Source organism: Callorhinus ursinus, unplaced genomic scaffold, assembly GCF_003265705.2.
Source record: "Callorhinus ursinus isolate GAN/ISIS: 27379988/994484 unplaced genomic scaffold, GSC_fseal_2.0 scaffold67, whole genome shotgun sequence".
Classification (NCBI taxonomy): Eukaryota; Metazoa; Chordata; class Mammalia; order Carnivora; family Otariidae; genus Callorhinus; species Callorhinus ursinus.
Window position 1 is genome coordinate 2,509,329 of NW_027397129.1, and position 27,045 is coordinate 2,536,373.

At 34.4% G+C, this 27,045-nt stretch overlaps 1 protein-coding gene and 1 pseudogene across 6 annotated transcripts in view; one reads left to right on the plus strand and one right to left on the minus strand.

Moving 5' to 3' along the window:
• The window catches only part of DIAPH2 (diaphanous related formin 2), a 949,436-nt gene that overhangs the window by 422,795 nt on the left and 499,596 nt on the right, over positions 1-27,045 (plus strand). For all 6 annotated transcript variants that reach the window (XM_073885915.1, XM_025876973.2, XM_073885914.1 and 3 more), the window contains 2 exons: positions 6,336-6,437; positions 14,373-14,467. In XM_073885915.1, the coding sequence (XP_073742016.1) occupies positions 6,336-6,437; positions 14,373-14,467 (197 nt within the window). The remainder of the gene's footprint in view (positions 1-6,335; positions 6,438-14,372; positions 14,468-27,045) is intronic.
• Positions 21,159-21,666, minus strand: LOC112828430 (5'-deoxynucleotidase HDDC2 pseudogene; annotated as a pseudogene).

Below are 27,045 nucleotides of genomic sequence, written 5' to 3' on the forward strand. Positions count from 1 at the left end.
TTTAGCAGTGTTCAGTAATTTGCTTAAATAACAGGTATACAAATATATTAGTTATGCAGATGTTAATTTGCAGTAACATGTGCTTACTGATTTGGGGGGTTCTTGTCTAAGCTATGACCAGTAAAAAAAAAAAAAAAAAACATAAATAAACTACCACCAGTAAGATTTGTTCCTTAATTAGGGAATCATTACAAAGTATGTATGTGTGATTCCTACTGTTAGAACCATTAATCTTGTTTAATGTGCTGTAAACTTCAGCAACATTCCTGGTAATGCCATTCCTATGGCTTCAGGTACAATGCAGGTGACAGAATGAAATCTCCCTTTCTGTGGGATGCCTTAGTTAATGCACAGCTGTAGGCAAAAGAGAAAGGGGCAGCTTCACAGCTGCAATATGCAGAACATAGGAGATGGAATTGCAGCCTCATACTGCATATTGCATCAGCTTTCCCTCTCAAGGTTTGGTAAGCAAATATATTATTCCTCACAAAATAGATTCAAAAACAGTTGAAAATAAAATTGTGCTTGCTGACCAAAATGACTAATGTTTACCTGTAGTTTTTATTATTCCCTCTTCTATTTTTTCTGATTCCTATATACCCTTGTTCCCTGGATTGCCAAGGCTAACAGTTTATAAAGTGTGAAAAAGATACATGTATATCAGGTCATACCATTTTTATTTTTATGTTGGGAAAAAATGGAAATCTGCATAGGCTAATATAGGAAACACCTATGTACCAGCCTCCCAGAATGAAAAAAATGATAACATTTCATCATATTTAGTGCAGATATTTGCTTTTAAACAAAACATAAAATTGAAGTTTCCAGGATTTTACTTGTTCCAGTATCACTTTCCTCCCCCAAGGAAAGAAGTCATTAATCTGCTAAGTATTTAGTCCAGGTTTTTAAATTTTTGATACACACACACACACACACTTACATTTACACTTTATACACAATACATAAGATTATTTTGTTTCATTTTTAATTTAGATGAATGCTATTATACTGCATGTAATATTTTCCATGATGTTTATTTTTCCATTCAAAATTATAATTGGGATCTATTCTTATTGGAATATTTAGCTGTAGTACACTCAATATAAATGCTGAGCTGTATTCCATTATATGAATATAGCACAGTTTATCCATTTCATAACCCCCTGGCATGTGGGTTGTTTCCAGTTTTTGTACTGTTGTAAACATTGCTGCAGTGAACATCCTTGTCTCCTTGACTGTTTGACCCATAAGTGGAAAGATTGGGTTATACTTATGGTAAGCACACCTTAAATGTATTAGATGCTAGTAAATGTTTATTTTATATTTGTTATCCTAATTTTTACTACCACTGTTGGCACAAATTCTTATTTTTTTGCCTCCTCATCCATACTTGGTATTATAAGACTTCTGTTACTTCAATTTGATGACTGTGAAGTTGTCATTGGTTGTTTTCATTTGCATTTCCCTGATGACAGGTGAGGTTGAGCATCTTTTTATTACTTGCTGTATGATCTTGGGCAAATGACTCAAATTTTCTCTTTTGTAGCTTCCTCCTTTATAAGATGACAATGGTAATACCTATTATATAAGATGACAGGAGGTATTTAATAAAAGTTGATTTTGGTGGTGATTGTGATGATTGTTATGGTTAGTACTTTAGTACTACTATCACTGTTATTGTTGTAGTTCTTATTATCATACTTTCCCCTTATATGTGATATATATATATATATTTGTATAAAAGTTATATATATATAATATAAATTTATTGCAGCTATTGCACAAAAATCATAGTAGATTTTCCCTGCCTGCCATTTTCATATTTGCACTCATTTTAACATGCAATTATTTATTGAAGTTTAACACGTATTTCAACTAATACATAAAAAATTATTTCTGTATAGTTAGAATCACTTCTGGAATGTATACAAATGGAAAAATATGTATTTATGTGGGGTGATCACAGTTTTTATATCAATATATATCTACAATAAGTTGGGCGGTTACTTGCTTGATATACACATACGTATGAATAAAGTTACATAAATATTTTTAGGTGATTTTTTTATCACTACTGTTACTGGCTTTATTTATCCTAGTTTTGTATGCAGTATACTTACTGGGAAGTGTCATATTTTTGCTTCTCCACATATTCCTTCTAATATGATGTAATACATCAGTTGATGCTGATTTAAGATACAGGATTTGTTAATATGAAACTAATCCCAATAACAAAAAGAATTTGCTGAGTGATATGCATATATTCATTCAAACTATATTATTATGGATAAAGAAAATTATAAATGTTAGATATCTTTTGGAGATACTTGCCTAATTAGTAGTTTATATATGACCATGTTTTTTAAAAAAATGAGTAGACATTTAAGTCTATATGCTTGTGCCTAGGCTTACACATAGTAGGTCTTCAACAAGTATTTGCTGGATAAATGAATGAATTAATAGTATTGATGCTGACTTTATGAATCAATCTTTCTCATTGCATTTTGAGACAAAGTAGTTATTAAAAGTTTGTTATGATATATAGTAGTTATCATTATGTAAATCATTCAATGTTACCCATTTATAATATCTTAATATTTGCTACATCTTACAAATATTTTGTCACATGTTGTCTGTACCCACTGAGATAACAGAAATTAATAGGGGATTTATGAACATTGCCTAAATTAGATCAGGAATAGATTATAGCCATGTTTATTTATGCCAATGAGCACCCCTCAACTGTAAAGGAATAAATTTATAGAATAATTACAGATAAAAATCCATATGTTAAAGGAAATATAAGAATACTTAACAGGCATTTTATCTTATGTAATTAGTATCTTGCTGTTAGCACATTTAATAATAATACAAATGTCTTTATTACACATCATTATCTTTCTACAGACAGTATTTTAAGATGTTTCATTATTTGGTCAATTAGCAGTGATAATTTAAGCACTCAAATTAATCCATCAGATTTAAAACCAGTGGCTATATGGTTTTTCATTTGCATATCGAAAGATAACATTTGATTATAGGCCTCATTATGAACATGGGGACCATAGGGCCATTGATGACAAAATAAATTATTAAAGTTTTTGTATTGAGACTTAAAAAAATTTCTTCAGTCCCATTCAAATAATTTCAAATTACAAAATCACTGTAATTTATTTTAAGTTTTAACATTATGATATTTTTGGTATAAGCACTTTTCACATGAGATCTACCTGCTCACAAATTTTTAAGTGTATAATACAGTATTATTAACTATAGCTATAATTTTGTACCACATATCTTTAGAACTTATTCATCTTATGTAATGGAAACTTTATACACATTGAGCAGCAACTCCCCACTTCTCCCACTGTCAGTCCCTGGCAACCACAATTCACTCTTTTGTTTCTATGAGTTTGACATTTTAGATGCTTCATAATTATGCGGTATTTGTCTTTCTATGACTTGCTTATTTCACTTAGTGTAATGTTCCCCAGGTTCATCCAAGTTGTTATTTATGGCAGGATTTTCTTCTTTTTTTTTAAGGGTGAATAACATTTCGTTATATGTATATGCCACATTTCTCTGATGGACATTTAGATTCTTTTCATATCTTGGCTGTTTTGTGAATAATAGTGCAGTAAACATGGGAGTGCAGCTATCTCTTTGAGATTCTTAGTTCTTTTGGTTAATACCCAGAAGTGGGATTGGTACATCATATGGTAGTTCTAGTTTTAATTATTTGTAGAATCTCCATAGTGTTCTCTACAGCAGCTACACCATTTCGCATTTCTACCAACAGTGTACAAGGGTTCCAGTTCCTCCACCACATCCTCACTAACACTTTGTTTTGGTTTTGGTAAGAGCCATTCAAAGAGCTGTGAGGTGATATCTCATTATGGTTTTTATCTGCATTTCCCTCATGATATTGAGGGTACTTTTGTATACCTGTTGGCCATCTCTATGTCCTCTTTGGAGAAATATCTTTAGAAATATCTTTAGTTGAGTTACTAAATTGCCCATATTTTAATAAAGTTATGGAATATTTAATTTTAAAGCATTTGAAACATATGTAATAAAAGCATCCAAAGACAGGTAATAGTTTGAAACATTATGAAAGCAGGACATTTTTAACATAAGAAGCCTTCAGTACTCTCTGGATAAGTTTCATATGTCATTACCTCTCTTCAAATTCTCTATTTATCTAAGCCTGTGGTTGTGATCACTAAGGAATGCTTTTAAAGACAAGAAAGCCAAAGGCATTAATAGCCATTGGTTAATATTTGCTGATCATGGCAAAAACTTTATTGTTTGTGAAAGGCTATCTGATTAGGGAACTATTTTAAACTAGCTTTGCTCTAGTAATTCTCAAAATAGCAGTGCCCAATCATGAAATTCTTATCATTTCTTCAACCTAAGATAAAGCCAATTTACATACTATAAGGGAAATATATTAGGATTTAAGATATTTAAGACGTCTAATCTTAATTTTAAGCAATTTGTTAATTTGAAAAGGGGAGAAGTTGGAATATATTTTAATGAAAAAAATGCAAAAATATGAAGTCATACAAAATGAACATTATGTTTGTCTGGGTTACTCCAGAGTCTTGTTAGTTTGCAGAAAATCTTACAATATCCATTATACTACAGCATTTTCACCCTATATGTACTTGGTTAACTAGTCTCCAATAGAGGGGATTAAGGCATATTGGGAGATTAAGACAGTTTCCTTGACTATTTCTTAGGGAAAAATTTTCTGAATGATTCTAGAAGTAATTTAAATATGATTCAGGTACCTTTTTTTTTTAAATTAACAAAGGGTATGATTTTTGGACTGTCATTTCTTTATATAGAGGAGTCTTAACCTGGCTTGGACTTGAGATCATGATTTTCACAAGTGTAATTATTATCTAGTCTGCTTAGACTCTGCATCACTTTAGTTAGGTCATAGTGATAAAGCTTAGAACTAAATATTAGGACATAATTATTAAGGTAATTAATTTTATGTTATTTTTTCTAGGAAGTTCACTTAATTTTCCTATATTTTTTACCAGTAAAACAGAGGGGGATCTTAATGGGCTTGCAGTATTTGATGTATTCTATAACATGTATGGAAAGTTTTCCAGATGCTAACATCTGTGAACACATAGCTTAGCAAAAATGTACTGTAGTAGTGTGTTGGTTTTCCTCTAAAGAAAATCAGTAACTCATTTATGATCTCTTTAACAAAAATCAGGTAAGTTAAAATAATAAAAATCATGATTTCCTCAAAATGAAATTAAATTTTTAAAAGTAATAAGCATATTATTATGGTCATATGATTCAATGATGAAGTTTAGCAGCATGAGTTTGGGGATAAAAGCATATCACTACTTGAATGAAAAAAAATGTTGGCTTTAGTTTTCTCATATTTTTTAATGGTCCCATTACCTACAACCCTATTTTTATATTAGAAGAAGTAAACTGCCAACACCTGAGTACAATGGTAGCTGTGGAATTTTTGTATAGGTGGGTTTAGGGATTTGCCATAAAGCTTCATTTTCACAACAGATAGCCACATTGTTTTTTACTTTGGTTTTTGAGATGGGTTCTCTGAGGTAGAGCTGATGGAGGTTATGGGGGGCTAAAGCCACTGCTACTTCTCACAGTTTCAGGTTATTTGAACTGTTCAGGTCTAGAGGATTACCTTCTGAATAGAGCATAATTAAATATTTTCTTCTAAGAGGGCAAATAGTACTAAAAACTGTCATGGAGACAAAGATAACTTACTCAAAAGACCCAGTCTTTGAGGTTAATTAATTATGTGTATGCAAATGTTGCTGTTGTGCAACTTGCAGATGGTTCGTATTTATTCTTCAAAGCAATCTTAGCAGGGATTTTTATATGACAACCCGTTTAGTAGTTAAAGTTACATACTTTAAAGCAGTTCCACTGAATTAAAGGCATGTCTAAATTGTAGCATATTTTAGGATAAGTGCATATCTGCTTTTTTCCTCAATTAGTCCAAATTAGGGAGATTTTACTATGTATTTAATTCCAGTGCTGCTGTAGGTACCTGGTAAAGGAGTAATGAATGTTGCACATTAGGTTAGAAGCTGAAATTGATTTTTGGTACTATTTGGCTTATCTTTTCTGCTTAAGTGCTGATCTTTAAGTTGTAGGGAAACCTCTGAATGGGTCTATATTATTATGTTTATCCTCTTCCTTGAACTAATGAAATAAACATGTTATTGATTTTTGGCATAAGCTTTGTTAATGTAGTTAATATGCCTTACTAATTTATTTCATGTGATTGGATTAGTACCATTATTGTTTATGAATAAACTTTTTTCCTTTAGTTCAAAAGAATGTAGAAGCTTCAGAAGAAAAGAAGATCCTCCCTGCAAAGAAGAAAGTGAAAGAATTGAGAATTTTGGATCCCAAAACGGCCCAGAATCTGTGTATGTGATGTTTTTTGTGTAAGGGGTGGTGGTGATGGTGGTGATGAGGAGTTGTTGAGTATTTTTACACAAAGTTGTAACTGATTTGCACAGGTATATTTAGCATCTGCTAGAAACAAAATTGTGTGTAAATGTGATTTGAGTTGCCTTTTTGTCATTCAGACCATCATAATTTCGTCTTCCTCAGGCCAGATGAAACTTATGAATAATAAAGCTTTGGAAAATACTGATAATTAAGCACTGTTACAGAGTAAGACATAAGGTTCACTCAAAGAGTTCAAAAGAGTGTTATGTTTCCCCTTTCTGCCTAGACCTAGGTGTGGTAGTTTTGGACTATTGACTGGTCACATTGGGCAAATCCTTTTTTTTTTTTTTTTAAAGATTTTATTTATTTATTTGAGAGAGAGAGAGAGAGACAGAGAGCACGAGAGGGAAGAGGGTCAGAGGGAGAAGCAGACTCCCCGCCGAGCAGGGAGCCCGATGTGGGACTCGATCCCGGGACTCCAGGATCATGACCTGAGCCGAAGGCAGTCGCTTAACCAACTGAGCCACCCAGGCGCCCTGGGCAAATCCTTTTATTGCTATGCCTTTATAGTTGAAGTAATTTTGATGTTAGAGAGTTATATTGTTAACCACTGCACTTAACTACTGGTAGTGAACCGGGGGGAGGAATTAAGATGGCAAAGGAGTTGGGGAACCCAAAGCTTGTCACAGCTCTTGAACACAGCTAAGTAGTTATCAAATCATTCTGAATGCTCAAGAAAATATTCAGAGGTCTGAGAGGACAAAAACTGCAAGTCAACAATTAGAAAAGCTACCACCTTTTGGAAGGAATCCCAGAACATGCAGGAAGAGAAAAGGGGGCAGAAGGTTTATTTGTTTCAATTATAACTGAAAACTTCCCTAATCTAGGAGATACAGAAATCAAAATCCAAAGCAAAAAGACCTCCTGTTAAATCTAACAAAAGCTCACCATTGCCAAGGCATATCATAGTCAAATTCACAAAATACAGACAAGGAAAGAATCCTGAAAGCAGCAAAGGAAAAAAAGTCCTTAAACTACAGGGAAAACAGATCACATTTGCAGCAGGTCTGTCCACAGAAACTTGGCAGGCCACAAGAGAGTGGCAGGATATATTCAACATGATGCATGGGAAAAATATGCAACCAGGAATTCTTTATCCAGCAAAGCTGTCATTCAGAACAGGAGAGATAAAAGAGTTTCCCAGACAAACAAAAACTTGAGTTCATGGCCACTAAACCAGCCCTGCAAGAAATTTTAAGGAGGGATCTTTGAATGGAGAAGAAAAAAACCAAAAGCAGCAAAGACTAGAAAGGAACAGAAAACATCCCCAGAAATACCAACTCTACAGGTAACACAATGGTACTAATTTCCTATCTTTACTTAAAGATATGAATCACTCTGAATGTAAATGGACTAAATGCCCGAATCAAAGACATAGCATATCAGAATGGATTAAAAAAAGCAAGATCTATCTATATGCTCCCTCCAAGGGACTCATTTTAGACTTAAACACACTTGCAGATTGAAAGTGAAGGGATGGACAAGCATCTATCATGCTAATGGATGTCAAAAGAAAGCTGGAGTAGCCATAAACATATCAGAGAAACTAGATATTTAAGCAAAGACTGTAACAAGAGATGAAGAAGGGCATTATATCATCAAAAAGGGTTCTATTCATCAAGAAGATCTAACAATTGTAAATATTTACGCCCCCAAATTAGAAGATCCCAAATATATAAATCAATCAATAATAAAGATAAAGAAACTCATTGATAATAATACAATAATATTGGGTAACTTCAACACCCTACTTAGAGCAATAGACAAATCATCTAAGCAGAAAATCAACAAGGAAACAATGTCTTTCAATGACACAGTGGACCAGATGGACTTCACAGATATATTCTTAACATTTCATCATAAAGTAGCAGAACACACATTCTTTTTGAGTCTACATGGAACAATCTCCAGAATAGATTACATCCTGGGTCACAAATCAGGCTGCAAGAAGTACAAAAAGTTCAAGATCATACCATGCATATTTTCAGACCACAACACTGTGAAACCTGAAGTCAATCACAAGAGAAATTTTGGAAAGACCACAAATACATGGAGGTTAAAGAACATCCTACTAAAATATGAATGGGTTAACAAGGAAATTAAAGAAAAAATAAAAAAAAATTACATGGAAACAAATGAAAAAGAAAACATGACACTCCAAAACCTTTCGGATGCAGCAAAGGTAGTCCTAAGAAGGAAGTATATTGAAATACAGGCCTACCTCAAGAAACAAGAAAAGTCTCAAATACACAACCAACCTTATACCTAAAGCAGCTAAAATAGGAACAGGAAATAAAGCCTAAATCCAGCAGAAGAGGAGAAATAATAAAGATTATAGGAGAAATCAGTGATATAGAAACAACAACAAAAAATTGTTAGAACAGATCAACAATACTAAGAGCTGCTTCTTTGAAAGACCCAAAAAATAAAAAAAGAGAGAGAGAGACAGAGAGAAAGGAACCAAATCGAGAAAATAACAAATGAAAGAAGATAGATCAGAGCCAACACCACAGAAATACAAACAATTATAAGGCAATACTATGAAAAATTATATGCCAACAAACTGGACAATCTGGAAGAAATGAAGAAATTCATAGAAATTTATAAACTATCAAAACTGAAACAGGAAGAAATAGAAAATTTGAACAGACCCATAACTAGCAATGAAATTGAATCAGTAATCAAAAATCTCCCAACAAACTAGAGTCCTGGGCCAGATGGCTTCCCAGGGGAATTCTGCCAGACGTTTAAAGAAGAGTTAATACTGTTCTTAAACTGTTTAAAAAAAAGAAATGGAAGGAAAACTTCCAAATTCATTCTATAAAATCAGCATTACCTTGATTCCAAGACCAGACAGAGACCCTACTAAGAAAGAGAACTACAGACCAATATCCCTGATGAACATGGATGCAAAAATTCTCAATAAAATACTAGCTAATTTAGGGGTATGTGCACCCCAATGTTTATAGCAGCAATGTCCACAATAGCCAAACTGTGGAAAGAGCCAAGATGTCCATCGACAGATGAATGGATAAAGAAGATGTGGTATATATACACAATGGAATATTATGCAGCCATCAAAAGGAATGAGATCTTGCCATTTGCAATGACGTGGATGGAACTGGAGGGTTATGCTTAGTGAAATAAGTCAATCAGAGAAAGACGTATATCATATGACCTCACTGATATGAGGAATTCTTAATCTCAGGAAACAAACTGAGTGTTACTGGAGTGGTTGGGGGTGGGAGGGATGGGGTGGCTGGGTGATAGACATTGGGGAGGGTATGTGCTACGGTGAGCGCTGTGAATTGTGCAAGACTGTTGAATCACAGATCTGTGCTTCTGAAACAAATAACGCAACATATTTTAAGAAAAAAGAAAAAGAAGAAGATAGCAGGAGAGGAAGAATGAAGGGGAGTAAGTCAGGGGGAGACGAACCATGAGAGATGATGGACTCTGAAAAACAAACTGAGGGTTCTAGAGGGGAGGAGGGTAGGGGGATGGGTTAGCCTGGTGATGGGTATTAAAGAGGGCACATTCTGCATGGAGCACTGGGTGTTATGAACAAACAATGAATCATGGAACACTACTCAAAAACTAATGATGTACTATATGGTGATTAACATAACAATAAAAAAAGAGGGCAAAAAAATACTAGCTAATTTAATTCAACAGTACATTAAAAGAATTATTCAACATGATCAAGTGGGATTTATTACTAGGCTGCAGGGGTGTTTCAATATTTGTAAATTAATCAATGTGATACACCACAGTAATGAAAGAAAGGATATGGACCACTGATCCTCTCAATAGATGCAGAAAAAGCATTTGACAAAATGCACCGTCCTTTCTTGATAAAAACCCTCAACAAAGTAGAAACAGGTGGAAAATGCCTCAACATCATGAAGGCCATATACAAAAGACTCACAGGTAATATCATCCTCAATGGGGAAAAACAGAGCTTTTCCTTTATGATCAGGAACAAGACAAGGATGTCTACTCTCACCATTACTGTTTAACATAATACTGGAAGTCTTAGCCTCAGCAATCAGACAACAGAAAGAAATAAAAGGCATCAAAATTGGCAAGGAAGAAGTCAAACTTTCACTATTTGCAGACATGATACTTTATGTAGAAAACTCGAAAGACCCCACCAAAACTTGCTAGAAGTAATAGATGAATTCAGCAAAGTTGCAGGATATAAAATGAACTTGCAGAAATCTGCTGCATTCCTATACACCAATAGCAAAGCAGCAGAAAAAGTAATTAAGGAATCGATCCTATTTGCAATTGCACTGAAAACCATGATACCTAGGAATAAACTAAAGAAATAAAAGATCTGTACTCTGAAAACTATAGAATAGTTATGAAAGAAATTGAAGAGGACACAAAGAAATGGAAAAGCATTCTATGCTCATGGATTGGAAAAACAAACACTGTTTAAATGTATATACTATCCAGGGGCGCCTGGGTGGCTCAGTCATTAAGCGTCTGCCTTCAGCTCAGGTCATGATCCCAGGGTCCTGGTATTGAGCCCCGTATAGGGCTCCCTGCTCAGCGGGGAGCCTGCTTCTCCCTCTCCCGCTCCCCTGCTTGTGTTCCCTCTCTCGCTTTATCTCTCTCTGTCAAATAAATAAATAAAATCTTTAAAAAAATGTGTATACTATTCAAAGAAATCTACACACTTAATGCAATCCCTATCGAAATACTACTATCATTTTTCACAAACAATCCTAAAATTTGTATGGAATTACAAAGGACCCCAAATAGGCAATGCAATTTTGAAAAAGAAAAACAAAACTGGAGGCAACACGATTCCAGATGTCAAGTTACGTAACAAAGATGTAGTGATCCAGGCAGTATGGTACTGGCACAAAAATACACACATAGATCAATGGACTGTAATAGAAAACACAGAAATGGACCCACAAGTATATGGTCACCTCATCTTTGAGAAAGCAGGAACAAATATCCAGTGGAGAAAAGACAGTTTCTTCAGAAAACGGTGTCAGGAAAACTGAACAGCAACATGGAGAAGAATGAAAGTGGACCACTTTTGTACACCATATACAAAATTAAATTCAAAATCAATGAAAGACCTAAATGTGAGACAGGAAACCATCAAAATCCTTGAGAAGAACACAGGCAGAAACCTCTTTGGCCTTGACCATAGCAACTTATTACTGGACACGTCTCTGGACACAAGGGAAGCAAGAGCAAAAATAAACTATAGGGGCTCCATTAAGTTTTTTTTGCACAGCAAAGGAAACAATCAACAAAACAAAAAGGTAGCCTCTGCAATGGGAGAAAATATATGCAAACGACATATCTGATAAAGAGTTGGCATCTAAAATCTATAAAGAACTTTTCAAACTCAACACCCAAAAAACAAATAATCCAGTTAAGAAATGGGCAGAAGAAGGTGTGCCTGGGTGGCTCAGTCAGTTAAGCTTCTGACCCTTCATTTGGGCTCAGGTCATGATTTCAGGTTTGTGAGATTGAACTTTGATTTGGGCTTCCTGCTACAGTTGGAGTCTGCTTGAGATTGTCTGTCTCCGTCTGCCTCTCTTCTTTCTCTGTCACTTTGTCTCTGTCTCTTTCTACCCACCCCCAAGTAAATAAATAAAAATCTTTTAAAAAAATGGATAGAAGACACAAATAGACACTTTTCCAAAGAAGTCATCCAGATCCTAACAAACACATGAAAAAATGCTCAACGTCACTCATCATCAGGGAAATACTAATCAAAACCCCAATGAGACACCATGTCATACTTGCAGAATGGCTAAAATTAACACAAGAAACAACAGGTTTTGGTGAGGATGTGGAGAAATGGGAGTCCTCTTGCACTTTGGGTAGGAATGCAAACTGGTGCAGTTACTCTGGAGAACAGTTTGGAGGTTCCTCAAAACATTAAAAATAGAATTACTCCAAGATCCAGCCATTGCACTACTGGTATTTACCCAAAGGATACAAAAATATACATTCAAAGGATTATATGCACCTTGGTATTTGTAGCAACATTATCAACAATAGCCAGACTAAGGAGAGAGCCGAAATGTCTGTTGACTGATGAATGGATAAAGAAGATTTGGTATATATATATATATATACATATATATGTATATATATATGCAATGGGATATTACTCAGCCATCAAAAAGAATGAAATGTTACCATTTGCAATGAGTTGAATGCAGCTTATATGTATTATGCTAAGTGAAAAAGTCAGAGAAATTTAAGAAAGAAAACAGGTGAACATGTGGGAATGGGGAAAAGAAAAAAGAGAGAGGGAAACAAACCGTAAGAGACTTAATGATAGAGAACAACCTGAGGGTTGATGGAGGGAGGAGGGTGGGGGATGGGCTATATGGGTGATGGGATTAAAGAGGGCACTCATTGTGATGAGCACGGAGTGTTATATGTAAGTGATGAATCATTGAATTCTGGTCCTGAAACCAATATTGTACTTTATGTTAACTAAATTTAAATAAAAATAAAAACCTGTTTAGTGAGCCTTGAAGCCTTCAACAAATCAGTCAGCCATTAAATACACTTTTGCTAAAGCCTCTGGACAGTTAAACCCATCTTCATTTAACTAGGCCTTACATTTTACTTTGATGTATTCTCCCCTCTGTATTAAATTCAGCATTTTTTTTTTTTTACCACAGTAGACATATGTTTATATTCTGAGGATACTCAAACACTATGCTTGAGAAATTACAACACATCAAGCATTTCTAATTATACAAGGAAATACCATGGGAGTTTATTTTGTTAAGGGATGTACAGTAGGGAATCAGATTAAAATAAAAAAGTCATCATTCTCCTGTGAGTTGGAATGTTGCTGTCAGAAAAGAAGTCTCCTAATAGTTGTGAATGTGTACATTGCTTAACTGAGAGTACATTTTCTTTATAAAGTGAATGCTCAGTAATTAAGAAAAAACACAGTATGATCTTAATTGTTAGTTGATATCTGTCAAACATTATTTATTTAGATTATGGAGATCTCACTTGGTGTTTATGTCTAGGTAATCATTTGCCTAGATAGTGAGGATTTGTCTTTCCTTTAGGCGCCAGTGAAATACAGACCTTTACATGAAAAAAATCATAAGAATATATTCATGTTCTGGTGATAACACATGAATGTTCATTAAAATGTGTGCTTAGTGGAAGTTGAAGTGGAATGTGTTGTTGAAAAATACTTTCTGAATTAGTTTAAGCTTTTCTCAGTGTAATCTGTTGATTTATTTCAGTATGACATAATATATATCCAATAAAGAAAAAGTTGAGAAGGGAAATTGTGAAAATATATAGCTACTCCTAGTATACCACATGATTTTCAGCAGGAATTTAGATAACACTGATGATTCAAACACTTTAATTTTTTCCTATGTGGGAGAATTGCAAAGTAGATTGAATGATTTTTTTTGTATTTGGTTACTTTATTGTCATCTCTGAGAAGTACTGTGTTTAATGAATCTGACAATAGCCGTATTAAATTCAATGCTGAATTAAAGGCCAACTTGAAATAAAATCTCTCATGAGTCACATTGTGTCAGCTTGATCTAAAATGCATAAGCATGTAATCATCAGCATTATTAGGGGTTTTAATTTCTATATAAGTATGTACAACATGTAATCATTAGAACCTGAAATAATAGGCCATTTTGCCTAGATGAGTAGTGTAGTCTCTCAGATGGAAACTACTTTTGTTTGTTCCTAACTGTAAATTAATATTGCTGACAAATTTCATATTTTATGTCTATGAAAATGAGAATAAGGTATTTATTAGGCCTTTAAAATTTTGATGCTATTCTATTTTTAATAAAATCTACTTTTATTTTAAGCTATCTTCCTAGGATCATATCGTATGCCATATGAAGATATAAAAAATATTATTCTGGAGGTTAATGAAGACATGCTGAGTGAAGCCTTAATTCAGGTAACTTGCATATTTTCCTTTTAAAATTCATTTTCACAGGTATTTCTAGATTGTTATTTTCTCAATGGAGTTGTGGGAAAATGTTCTTCTATATTTTGGTAATAGAATCACAAGTATCTAGCTTTGTTACCAGTAAGAGTATTCAACATAGAAGGCTACCTTCTAGTTTTGTTTCTGCCTATCATTCACTGTACATAAAATTGCATGTATTTCATCATCACAACAACTCTGTTAAGTAAATGTTGTTATTACAGTTTTATGGATGTAATAGTGGGGAGGTCAAAATGTTAAATACCTTGCTCACAATCAATTGGTAAATGTTAAAGTTATTTTTTGTTAGACACATAACATGTGCTAGGAATTGTATCAGGCACTTTATATATTTTATCTCATTGAATTCTATTAACAATCCTATGAGGTACATACTATTGTCCTCATGTTACAGAAAACTGAGGCTTAAAGAGATTGCCCAATGTCACATAGATGGTAAGTGGCAGATTAGCAGAGCTGGGATTCAGAACAAGATCTTTCATAGTTCTAAATCTATGTTCTTTCTGTTCTATTATTCTGCCTTCCATGAGCCACTTATTTTAGCTTGCTAAATCTCTTTCCACATCAGAGAATACAGATGTATTAAACCAAATAATGTGCTCTGTAGAATAAAGTACTATACAAGATCTAACATATTATTACAGTTCTTGGTATGTCTGGTCCTGTCTAATTTAATTTCTGGAAGGAAGAGCTGTGAAGATTTTACCTATAAGGGCATAGTCATTGTAGGTTTTTCTTTTTATGTTTTTAACCCATAAAGCTTGCTTTGATTTTAAAAAGACTCAGTAATTTATGCTGTGAGAGTTTTATCATACTGCCCTCAGAGTGTCTCTAAATTTCAGAGAACCAGTTCTGTCATTTGAGCAGGCTATGTCTATATGGAAGTTCCTCCATTTTGTAATGTAAGCTTGCATTACAGATTACCTCATGTAAATGTTTTAAATATAGATATTATAATATAAATATAGGTAAATAGAAATTTATTTTCTAAGGCTAAGGTTTAATGAGTTTATGTAGGCTCTTTATTATCATGACATACTTACGTTAATCTCAGTAATAGTTACACTTTGATAAATCCCCCTGTGGAAAAGTTAAAAAAAGTGTGCAACTAGCAAGTGCATATTTCTCTGAGTAGAAATGGAGAGCTGATCACATTTATCCTGTCCGTCTAAGTCCCATGATTCTTTGCACAAATAGAATGAGTGAGGAATGAAGCCTAAACATGATTTACTTTTCCCTCTTTTTTTCACTTGGACAGTTTAATTTTAACGTACAATGAGACAAAGAAATTTCTGACTCCAAAACTTGTTAGTCTTTTCTCTACAATTATAGTAAAATAGAACCATATTTTGAAGAATTAATCAATTTAGCTATTTATTTTACCCTTTAAAACTATGTAGCTTTTCCTTCACATACTTTGGTAAATAAAGAAGAATGTAATTATTTAGAATGTGGTCTTTATTTGCCAATAATATTCAAAACATTGATTATTTTTTAAGTAATGTTTTCAACTCTTTAGGGAATATAAGAACCAGAGAAAGATTCTCACTTGTGAATGTCCCTCTAGTACACAACAAGCTTTTAAAATATATATATAGAAATTTATTATGTGGGACTTTTTTATGTTTCACTTTATTTTGTAACATAAACAATACCTATTTGTTTCTCTTTAAATTGGGTAAGCCTGGTTCAGTTTGGAAGAACGGATTGCTTTCAATTTGGAGATGGCGATAAATTATGTCTCAATTCTTGAATTTGCTGGTTTAATTTTATCCACTATGCAGTGAAAACAACTGCTTTTGAAATCACAGTAGTATGCTAAATCTTGGCCTACACTCTGGGAAGATGAGTGATGGAGAATCATAAAGTGTAGATCCTGCCAGGCTCCTTTAGTGCATGTTATACCAGATGTGTCCATGTAATTCCTGTTTGCTGTGAATGGGTTGACCTGGGCTTGTGTCATCTCTTCCTTTTTTCTAGACTTCCATTCACTTTTCTAAGCCTTTATCTGTTCCTTTTTTTTTCACATATTCATGTGTTTTACCCCTTGCATCTTTTGCCCCACAGATTTAGTGCCTTCTTTTTGTTGAAAGCATACCACTGATGACTTTTTTCAAGCCAGATTGCTTTTCTTCTCAGTGCCAGATACTCTGAAATTTCCTCTCATTCCTTACCTTGCTCAATCAAAAATCATTTCTTTAGTTCTGCTTGTAGGAGAAAACAACTTAAGATGTAATTTAATAGTATGTGTGATTGGGATTGTGCCACTTGGGTATAATAAGCACAGATGATATGTAACTCAGTGTGAGTTATTGAAGTTAGTAGTATGTTTATTTATCAAACATCTGAGTATCTTTTGTTAAGGAGGAAGGTCCTGGATTGAAACAATTACTCAATTTTCCAGAACACAAAGGTGACTGCTTTCCTCAGGCAAGAGAAAAGATTAAAATCACTACTGCTTTTTTCTCCCTCCCATCCCAGAAACATTTGCTTCAGTGATGTAAAAGTAACATCAATTTGCCATTCACAGGAGCTATTTACAGTTTATGTGTAATTACCATGTAGCACATTGATAATGCATTAGCATTAAATATGTTTCATCAGATTAACTTTGTTGTATGTTCTATTTGATTACAATGCTAAATTCCATCCATGCATAATCATAGTATATTGCTCAAAGGAGATGTTTGTTTCCTCATAACAACAAAAACAATAAAAAACAATTAAGGACACACTGCCTCCCAGAGTTAACACTAGTATTATCTCTCCAGAAAGGTCAATACGCTTTTTCCAACCAGATGACTAATATATTTTAGTTATTTAGCAGGATGAATATCTTATTTTAAAAATACTATATATATATAATTTAATCAATACAGAACGAGCCCAAATTTTCAGGTTATTAAGAAAAATACTAATGTTTTCCTTATTTCAAAATATATAAATTTAAGCTAGAAACTGACTTCATTGTGTGGAAGATGTTGAGATGTCCTAAAATACAGGAACACATGGAAACATTTTAAAAAGTATACCATATTCTGAGCTTGTTGAGGAGCTTCTAATATATATAATTATGAGTTAGTGCCAAATAATGTGAGCTAAATTTAGTTGATTCTTAGAGTTATTATTTCAGCTTTGAAAGTTTGTATCAGTATAATTTAAATTTGATCTACTGAGAAAAAAATCTAAACCAATATTTTCAGGATATCAGGGGTAAAAATCAATTATTTGTAGGCCTACTTACATATAGAACATTGACAAATGAAACTAGCATTTGCAAAAAATTGATTTCAATGTTAAGGGAAAAATAAAAGTGTGTTTTACTTTAGAACATTAATGCATGTAAATGATTCTTAAATGCTGAGGAAATTGTGTTGCTAGGGAGATTATGGTCATGTTCACAAAACATGTATAGAAAAAAAGGATGATTAACATAGAAGGAAATATAACTGCAGCATAATTTACAAAGATACGTATTGAGCAGAGGTTTTTAACGAGGGGTTCAAAGCCCCGCTTTGGGAATTAATAGAGACAATTCAGGGGCTTCTGAACTTAGATATGAAAAATACTATATCTTTAGTTTATAAACTTTAACCTATCATTTAATATTTCCTTTGATTAACAATGTAGGTAACAGACCAAAGTAGTATTAATAGCACCTCTAACTTTCCACTAATAGAAATAATAAATACTTTCATATCACATTAAATTTGAGGCAGGTATCTTGAAATATTATTTAAAGTCATTAATACTTCAAGATTTCACTAGTTATTAAAGCTACCACTAGATCTTATTTTGTAATGCTTTAATCAAGATGCATATCTATTATTATGTCACAATTTAGTTTTTAAATATATTAACTATTTTAATATAATCTGTTTCTTTTATATTCCTCTGTGTTTTATTTTATTGTGAGAAAAGTATCCATAAACTGGTGTTAAAGGGTTCAAGGCACAAACAGAAAGACCAGAAACTAGTACAGAAAAGTCTACCAATCAAGCTGGCTGACATAAGTTGTTCCCAACTTCAGTCTCCCTAGCCACTATCTGTAGAGAACACACCACCGTGAAAATCCCAGACTAGGGATGATGTTAATACACACTCCTAGTCCACAGAGACCAAGAAGGACCACATTAGAAGGGTAAGAAAACAGCTGTGGTCTGACCATATTGTCCTTCCCCAGATTAGCATAGCACTGCACTGAGAGGGCCCCTGTGGGCCTACAGTTTCTCTAGTGGAAGAAGAGAACTCTCAGTGGACATCTAGCTCCCCCAGCATTGTGGGATACTTCCCAGAAGGCCCACTCAGGTGTCACCTTATAGCGATCACTGGGGTAAGCTGTGTGTGGTGCGGGGGGGATCAGATAGAGATGGAGAATGGGGATGGGACTTATACCAACCAGCCCTCAGATCTTGACAGACTACATTCCTACTTGTAAGCAATACCCAGGTAGAGAGCCCAGCCAGTGTTTCTGACCATCTTCAGAGCCAAATTGCTGGCCCCATCTGTCCAGAGAGTTCGACTGGCAGTTCTGCCTGGTTTGGTTCTCTAGTCAACAGGCTACATTAGCCACGGAGCCTATTTTACTGCCCTGCCTGGACAGGGAAGCAAATTTACAGCCATGTATAAAGTGCTGAGCATAGTCTCCAGTTTTATCTGTCCAAGAAGCCAGCCGTTGAGCATACACTCTGGCCCTGTTTATCCAGGTAGCCTGAAGAGTTACCCTGGGAAGGCTTGGAGCCCAACCTACAGTAACACCAAGCCACAGAGTCCAGCCTGTAGCCCCACCCAGCAGTGGAGTACAGCCTATGATCCTGTCTGATGCTGAACTCAGCCTGTGGCCTGACCGAGGAAGTGTTCCCAGCCAGTTACCCTTTTCAATCATGGAGCATCGTCTGTAGCTCCACCAGAAGTGAGGGATCCTCAGTCGAGAAGCTTTGCCTGAACAAAAAGCATAGTCTGTAACCCCACTGAACCAGGAATCACAATAAATAAGGCAAAAATGACACCACTAAAGGAAACTAATTGGATCCAATAACTGACCCTAAAGAAATAGAGATCTATGAACTTGCTGAAAACAAATTCACAATAATCCTCTTAAAGAATTTTGGTGAACTACAAGAACACACAGAAAGACAACTAAACAAAATTTGGAAAATAATACATGAACAAAATGAGAAGTTCAACAAAGAAGAGTAACCATCAAAAAGAATCAGACAAATCCTAGAGATGAAGAATACAATAACTGAATGGAAGAATTCAATAGAAAATTTAACATCACACTTGATCTGGCAGAAGAAAGAATGAGTGAACTGAAAGATAGATCATTTGAAATTATGCAGTCCCAGGGGTAAAATCAAACAAAAAGGAAGAGTGAAGAAAGCCTACAGGTCTATCAGTGGATTTCTTAAGAGAAGCATGGCAGGCTAGGAGATGGTGGAATGGTATATTCAAAATATTGAAAGAAAGAAACTGTCATTCAAAACTGTTACACCTGGTAAAGCCATTTTCTGAAATGAAGAAAAAATAAAGATTTTGTTAAACAAAGCTGAAGGAGTTTATCACCACTGGATCTGAGACTCACAAGAGAATAAGTTTATTTTTAAGGACACAGATAGATTGAGGGTGAAGGGAGGTAAAGAAATACTTCAAGCAAATGGTAACCAAAAGAAAGCAGGTGTTGCTATACTTACACAAAATAGAATTAAAGTAAAAAAAAGAGGAAAAAGATCAAAACAAAGAACGTCAGGATACGATAAAATGGTGATTTCATCAAGAAGATATAACATTTGGGTGCCTGGGTGGCTCAGTTGGTTAAGCGACTGCCTTCGACTCAGGTCATGATCCTGGAGTCCCAGGATCGAGTCCCGCATCGGGCTCCCTGCTCGGCAGGGAGTCTGCTTCTCCCTCTGACCCTCTTCCCTCTTGTGCTCTCTGTCTCTCATTCTTTCTCTCTCAAATAAATAAATAAAATCTTATAAAAAAATAAATAAATATCATTAACTTATAAAAAAAAGAAGATATAACAATTATAAATAATTATGCACCCAACATTGGGATACCTAAACATATAAATATAAATATTAATAGAACTAAAAGAACTAAAATAAAAAAAACCCCAGCAATTCAGTAATAGTTGGAGACTGTAATACCCAGTTTCAACAATGGGTAGATTATCCAAACAATCAATAAGGAAACAGTAGATTTGAACAACACTATAGACCAAATGGACATAATAGACATATATAGAACATTTCATACAATAGCAGCAGAATACATAATCTTTTCAAGTGCACATGGAATGATCTCCAGGATAGATCATGTGATAACAAAAGTAGTAGCAAATTTAAGATTAAAGTCATACCATGCATCTTTTCTTTTTTTTTAAGGTTTTAAAAATGTATTTTAGAAAAACCTCCCTGCACTGCCCTTAATCTGCATCCATGGCATTTTCGGACCACATCCTGTTCCATAGCTTCTTTTATCATCCAAATTGTATCGCATTTCTTACTGAAGTCCAGGCAATTGCAAATGAATAGACTCATATCTGTGGAATCAACAAACTAATAGTGGCAAAACAACACCATGAAATGGAAAAATAAAATGTTTGTCACATGAGTATAGCAACACAGAGGCCACATCAGGAGGGTGGCTCACTGGTGGTGGCAGCTATGTTAGTGTTTCTTTTTGCCTCAAGTTCAGAAACAAGTTGGACTATCTTAGGTGACTGAATTTTCCTGCTGTTGAATTATAGAAGTTGTACAACCTCCCAGGTTTGTTTTCAAGGCCTTCATACTCAGATGTCTGAAGAATCATCTAATTTTGGTCCAGCTGCTTCACATGTTTGGCTTATGCACTGAATTGGGTCTCATACTTTTCCCAAAGTTCATAAAGTTCCTTTTTGAGATGCTCTGGGAGGAGCTGGGTTAGCTGCTTCATAGCTTCTGGTCTTCGTTAAGATGCTCACTTTTGGGAATGAGAGTCATAACTGCCATTCTGTACATGTGATCTGATACACTTACCTCTAAACATTTCTGTATATCCAGGCAGTCCATGGGACTCTCTTGAGCTGCCCCACCAGCCATGGGAACTGCAGCAGGTTCCAGGCCCCACAGCCTGAACAGGGCTGCAGAAGAGGCCGAAGCCATGCAGCCACTCATCTGGCAGGTTGGCGCAAGCCACCCCAAGTGTCTTTTCTGACCACAGTGGTATGGAACTAGAAATCACATATATGGAAATTAAACAGCATACTTCTGAACAACTAATGGATTACAGAAGGCTTTTAAAAAAAAGAAATAAAAAATATTTGTTGAGACAAAACTTATGGGATGGAATTAAAGCACTTCTAACAGGGAATTTAGGGATAAACACATATATCAAGAAAAAAAAATCTCAAATAACTGAACTTTACACCTCAGGGTACTAGAAAAAAATAAAAAACTAAGCCCAAAGTTAGCAGACGGAAGGAAATTATAATAAAGAGTAGAGCAGAAATAAATGAAATCGAGAATAAGAAAACAATAGAATAGATCAATAAAACTAAGAGTTAGTTCTTTGGAAAGATAAAATTGACAAGCCTGTAGCTAGACTAACCCAAGGGAAAAAAAAAAGAGAAGATCCACATAAATAAAATTATAAATGAAATAGGAGACATTACATCTGATGCCAAAGAAATACAAAGGATTATAAGAGACTACTGTGAACAATTATATGCCAACTGATTGCACAGCCTAGAAGAAATGGATAAATTCTGTGTAACATACAACTGAACAAGACTGAATCATGAATAGGATATATGAACAGACCATGATGACTAAGGAGATTGAAGCAGTATCAAAAACCTCTCAACAAAGAAAAGTCTAGGATCAGATGATTTCACTCATTAATTTTACCAAATGTTTAAAAAAGAATTAACACCAATCCTTCTGAAATGCCTCCAAAAATGGGAAGAGGAAGGAATACTCCCAATCTCATTTTATGACACCAGCATTACCCTGATACCAAAACCAGGTAAGAACACTACAAGAAAAGTATAGGCCAATATACCTGATGAATATGAATGCAAAATTTATCAACAGCTAGCAAATTGAATTCAACAGTTCATTAAAAGGATCATAAACCATGATCAGTTGTGGTTCAGAACTGTGATGCAAAGATCTGATTACAAAAATGTAATCAAAATATGTTCAACATGCATAAATTAGTAAATGGGATACATCACGTTAATAGAATGAAAGATAAAACCCATATGATCATCTCAGTAGATGCAGAAAAAACATTTGACAAAATTCAACATCCATTCATGATAAAACCTCTCAACAATTTGGATATAGAAGGAACATACTTCAACATGTTAAAGCCCATAAGTGATAAGCATACAGCTAATATCATACCGAACGATGAAAGGTGGAAAGCTTTCCCTCCAAGGTCAGGAATAAGGGAAGGGTGTCCATTCTTTCCACTCCTATTCAACCTAGTACTGGTAGTCCTAATCAGAGCAATGAAGCATGACAATAAATAAAATGCATCCAAATAGGAAAGGGAGAAGTAAAATTGTGTTTGCAGATCACATGATCTTAAATATAGAAAATCATAAAGACTCCATCAAAAAACTGTTAGAACTAATAAGCAACTTCAGTAAAGTTGCAGGATACAAAATTAACATACAAAAAGCAGTTGTGTTTCTGTGTAGTAACAACAAAATATCTGAAAAAGAAACAGTATCACAATAGCATTAAGAACAGTACAGTACTTAGGCATAAATTTAAGGAGGTGAAAAATCTGTAACCTGAAATCTCTAAGATACTGATGACAGAAATTGAAGAAGACACAGGTAAATGGAAAGATATTTCATGTTCATGGATTGGAATAATTATTTTGTTAAAATGTTCATAATACCCAAACTGATCTATAGATAAAATATGATTTCTGTCAAGAGTCCAGTAGAATTTTTTTACAGAAATAAAAAAAATTCTAAAATTCATATGAAAACACAGTGGACCACGAATAGCCAAAACAGTCCCAGGAAAGAACAAAGATGGAGGCATCACACTTCCTGATATCAAACTATATTACAGAACTATAGTAATCAAAATATTATGGTATGTAGATCAATGGAACAGAATTGAGAGCCCAGAAATAAACCTGTGCATATACAGTCAAATAATACTGGATAAAGTAGCTAAGAATCCTGAATGGAGTAAAGGTTAATCCTTTCAATAAATTTTGCTGGGAAAACTGGATAGTCACATGCAAAAGAATGAAACTGGAACCTTATACCATTCACAAAAATTAATTTGAAATGGATATTTAAAGACTTAAATGTAAGTCTTTAAATCATAAAATTCCTGGAAGAAAACAGGGGAAAAGCTCCCTGACATTGATCTTTGGAAATACTTTTTTGATGTGACACTAAAAGCAAAAATAAGAGGGACTACGTCAAACTACGTTTTCTGCACAGCACAGGAAATAGTCAACAGAGTAAAAAGGTAACTTACAGTATGGGAGAAAATATTTGCAAACCACAAATCTGATAGTGTTTAATATCCAATATATATAAGGAACTCCTACAACTTAAGAGTAGAAAACCAAATAATTTGACTTAAAGCATCAGCAAAGGACTTGAAAATATTCCAGTGGCCAACATGTACATAAAAAGATGCTCAGTATTACTAATTATCAGGGAAATGCAAATCAAAACTATAATGAGATCTCACCTCACATCTATTGGAATCACTATTATAAAAAAGACAAGAGATAACAAGTGCTGGTGAGGATGTGGAGAAAAGAGAACCGTTGTAAACTGTTGGTGGGAATGTAAATTGGTGCAGCCACTCTGGAAAACAGTGTGTTAATTCATGAAAAAATTAAAATAGAACTATATGATTGAGCAATCACACTCCTGGTTATATCTCTGAAGGAAATGAAATCACTATATTGAAGAGATATCTGCATACCCATTTTTATTGCAGCAGTTTGTTTTTACAATAGCCAAGACATGGAAACAATCTACATGTCTATTGATGAATGAATAAAGAAGTTACACACACACACATACACACACACACACACAGGACTATTACTCAGCCATAGGAAAGGAGGAAATCCTTTTATTTATGACAACACAGATGGACTTTGAGAACATTAAGTGAAATATGTCACACAGAGAAAAGGGCAGAGGAGAAAAGTTTTAAAAAATATATTAGAATATGTAATTGGAAGTCAGAATGGAGACTGGCACTGAAAATAAGATTTTTTGAATCATTTGCAAAGAAATGTTTGTTCGAGTATGAGGACCAAAGATAGTGGATAGCGGATATCTACCAAAGTAGATAGTGGAAGAAAAGTGACAAATGGAAAGTTAAAGACCATGTTTCCTTAGAACACACTGGTTGAGGGAATGGATGGTGTTACAGATATCGGAACAAAGTGAGCCACCAATGTTAGGGAGAGGGCCAGATACTGTGGTGTGTCACAGTAGCCAGCACAGGGGAGAATTTTAAGGAATGATGAATAAGAGAATGAGATGGGGTAAAAGATACCCCTTTTGATATCCTGAATTTTAGTGACTTACTTAGTTCAAGTATTATTTTCTTGTAGTTTTTTCTTAAAATAATCCATATGTCATACCAGATTATTGTATTCTTTAAGCAAATGTTCTGTTTATTGTCTTTTGGATGATGTCTCCCTTATTTTTAAGGGACAGAGGCATTTCTTCTGGGTATGCAGCTGTCCACTATCCTATTTTTTGTTCATTCTCCAACCACTTCATTTTCTCTTAACTTTCCTCCTTCCCTTTCCTCCTTCCTTCCCACCTTCTCTCCTCTTACCTCCCTTCTCTCTTCCCTCCTTTCCTTACTTTCTTTCATTTTAAATAAATTCTTTTCTAAATAAAGCACCCTAATCTTTCTTAATAATATCCCCTCGGTGAAATATGGCTCTAGGGCATCTCCTTCATAATGGAAATTACAAAACTATCTCCATAGATGTCTTCCTGTAATAAATGCATGGGAGTATTCCAGCTTGCTTTTTTCCCCTCAGATAATTTCTACTCCTGCTGGCCATGTTACTCTTCTGGAACCCATTCAAGTATCCAGCACTGTACCAAATGTATAGAATCTGCAGGTAGCCACATGATTATGTTTTTCCAATTGTTACTTTATGTCTCAAAACAGATTATATGAATTATGTAACTTTTATTGGGTCCTGACATAATAATTAGAATAAAGCATAGGTCATCTGATACATTGCCCTGATTCCAGGCAATGCTGCTCCTAAGCCGTCAAAGATAGATGGGTATCTGTTGATTCTGCAGGGAAAAATGATTCTTCAACTTCCTTCAGTTAACCAATTCTGGATTATAATTATTCTTATAGTCAGGAAGTTCATGCATGTATAATAGTAGAGCTCATTTTTGTCTCCTCAATCCATCTTTGTAATCATTGATCTATTTACGCGGCTATCGACCATCTGTATTTTATGCAGCCTGTGAGTCTGCATGTGTTTGTGTACTTTACAAGGGTTGATGACTATAAGTATATCAATTAAGGCTATAATGGCATTAATACTGTAGAGTTTGAAAACATTTTTCTCTTAAATAACAACTTGTATTAACCACATTCATTTCCATAATTTTTTAGAGAAAAATGAAACATTAGCAATAACAGGAACATTCATAAAGCATTTCTTTCCCATTTCTCATCATGGTGGAATAAATGATTACTTTATGGCTTGCTATTGCAATCTAAAAATACTTTTATCCATGAGTTGCTGTTCTTTTTCATCTTTTCTAACTAGTTAGTTGAGTGATTTTTTTTTCTCTTCCCTTCCTTCACTGCTTATCTTTGACCCTTGTTTGCTACTTTCAGTCTGTTGATAAAATCATATCTATTCCAAGTAAATGTAATGACTGCTTATTTTCATCTCTTCTGTGTCTATTGTTGATTAATACAAGTATTCATTTGTATTATTGTTCATAAGTGATATCAGACTATTTTAAAAAGAGAGAAAAAGTAGCTTTAAACAATTTTTTATACTAATTGGATTGTAAAAAGCATTTTATTTTATTTTATTTTTTTAAAGATTTTATTTACTTATTTGAGAGAGAGAGAATGAGAGATAGAGAGCACGAGAGGGAAGAGGGTCAGAGGGAGAAGCAGACTCCCTGCTGAGCAGGGAGCCTGATGTGGGACTCGATCTCGGGACTCCAGGATCATGACCTGAGCGGAAGGCAGTCGCCCAACCAACTGAGCCACCCAGGCGCCCAGTAAAAAGCATTTTAAAAATGCAGCATATTTTAGTTTATTTATACTTTGAACAAAACATAGGTCTTTTTTAAAAAGATTTTATTAATGAAATATTGGTCTTATTAATAGTTGAGCAAGATGTGGCCTCAAAGATCATATTTTCTGCTGCCTTGTAGACTTCAAGCCATGATGGAACTTTATTAAAATTCTGGTTCTTTCATCCTATACATTATGTTTGTGGTAGACCAAGAATTCCCTTGCAGTTGTAGAATGTGGAAAGTG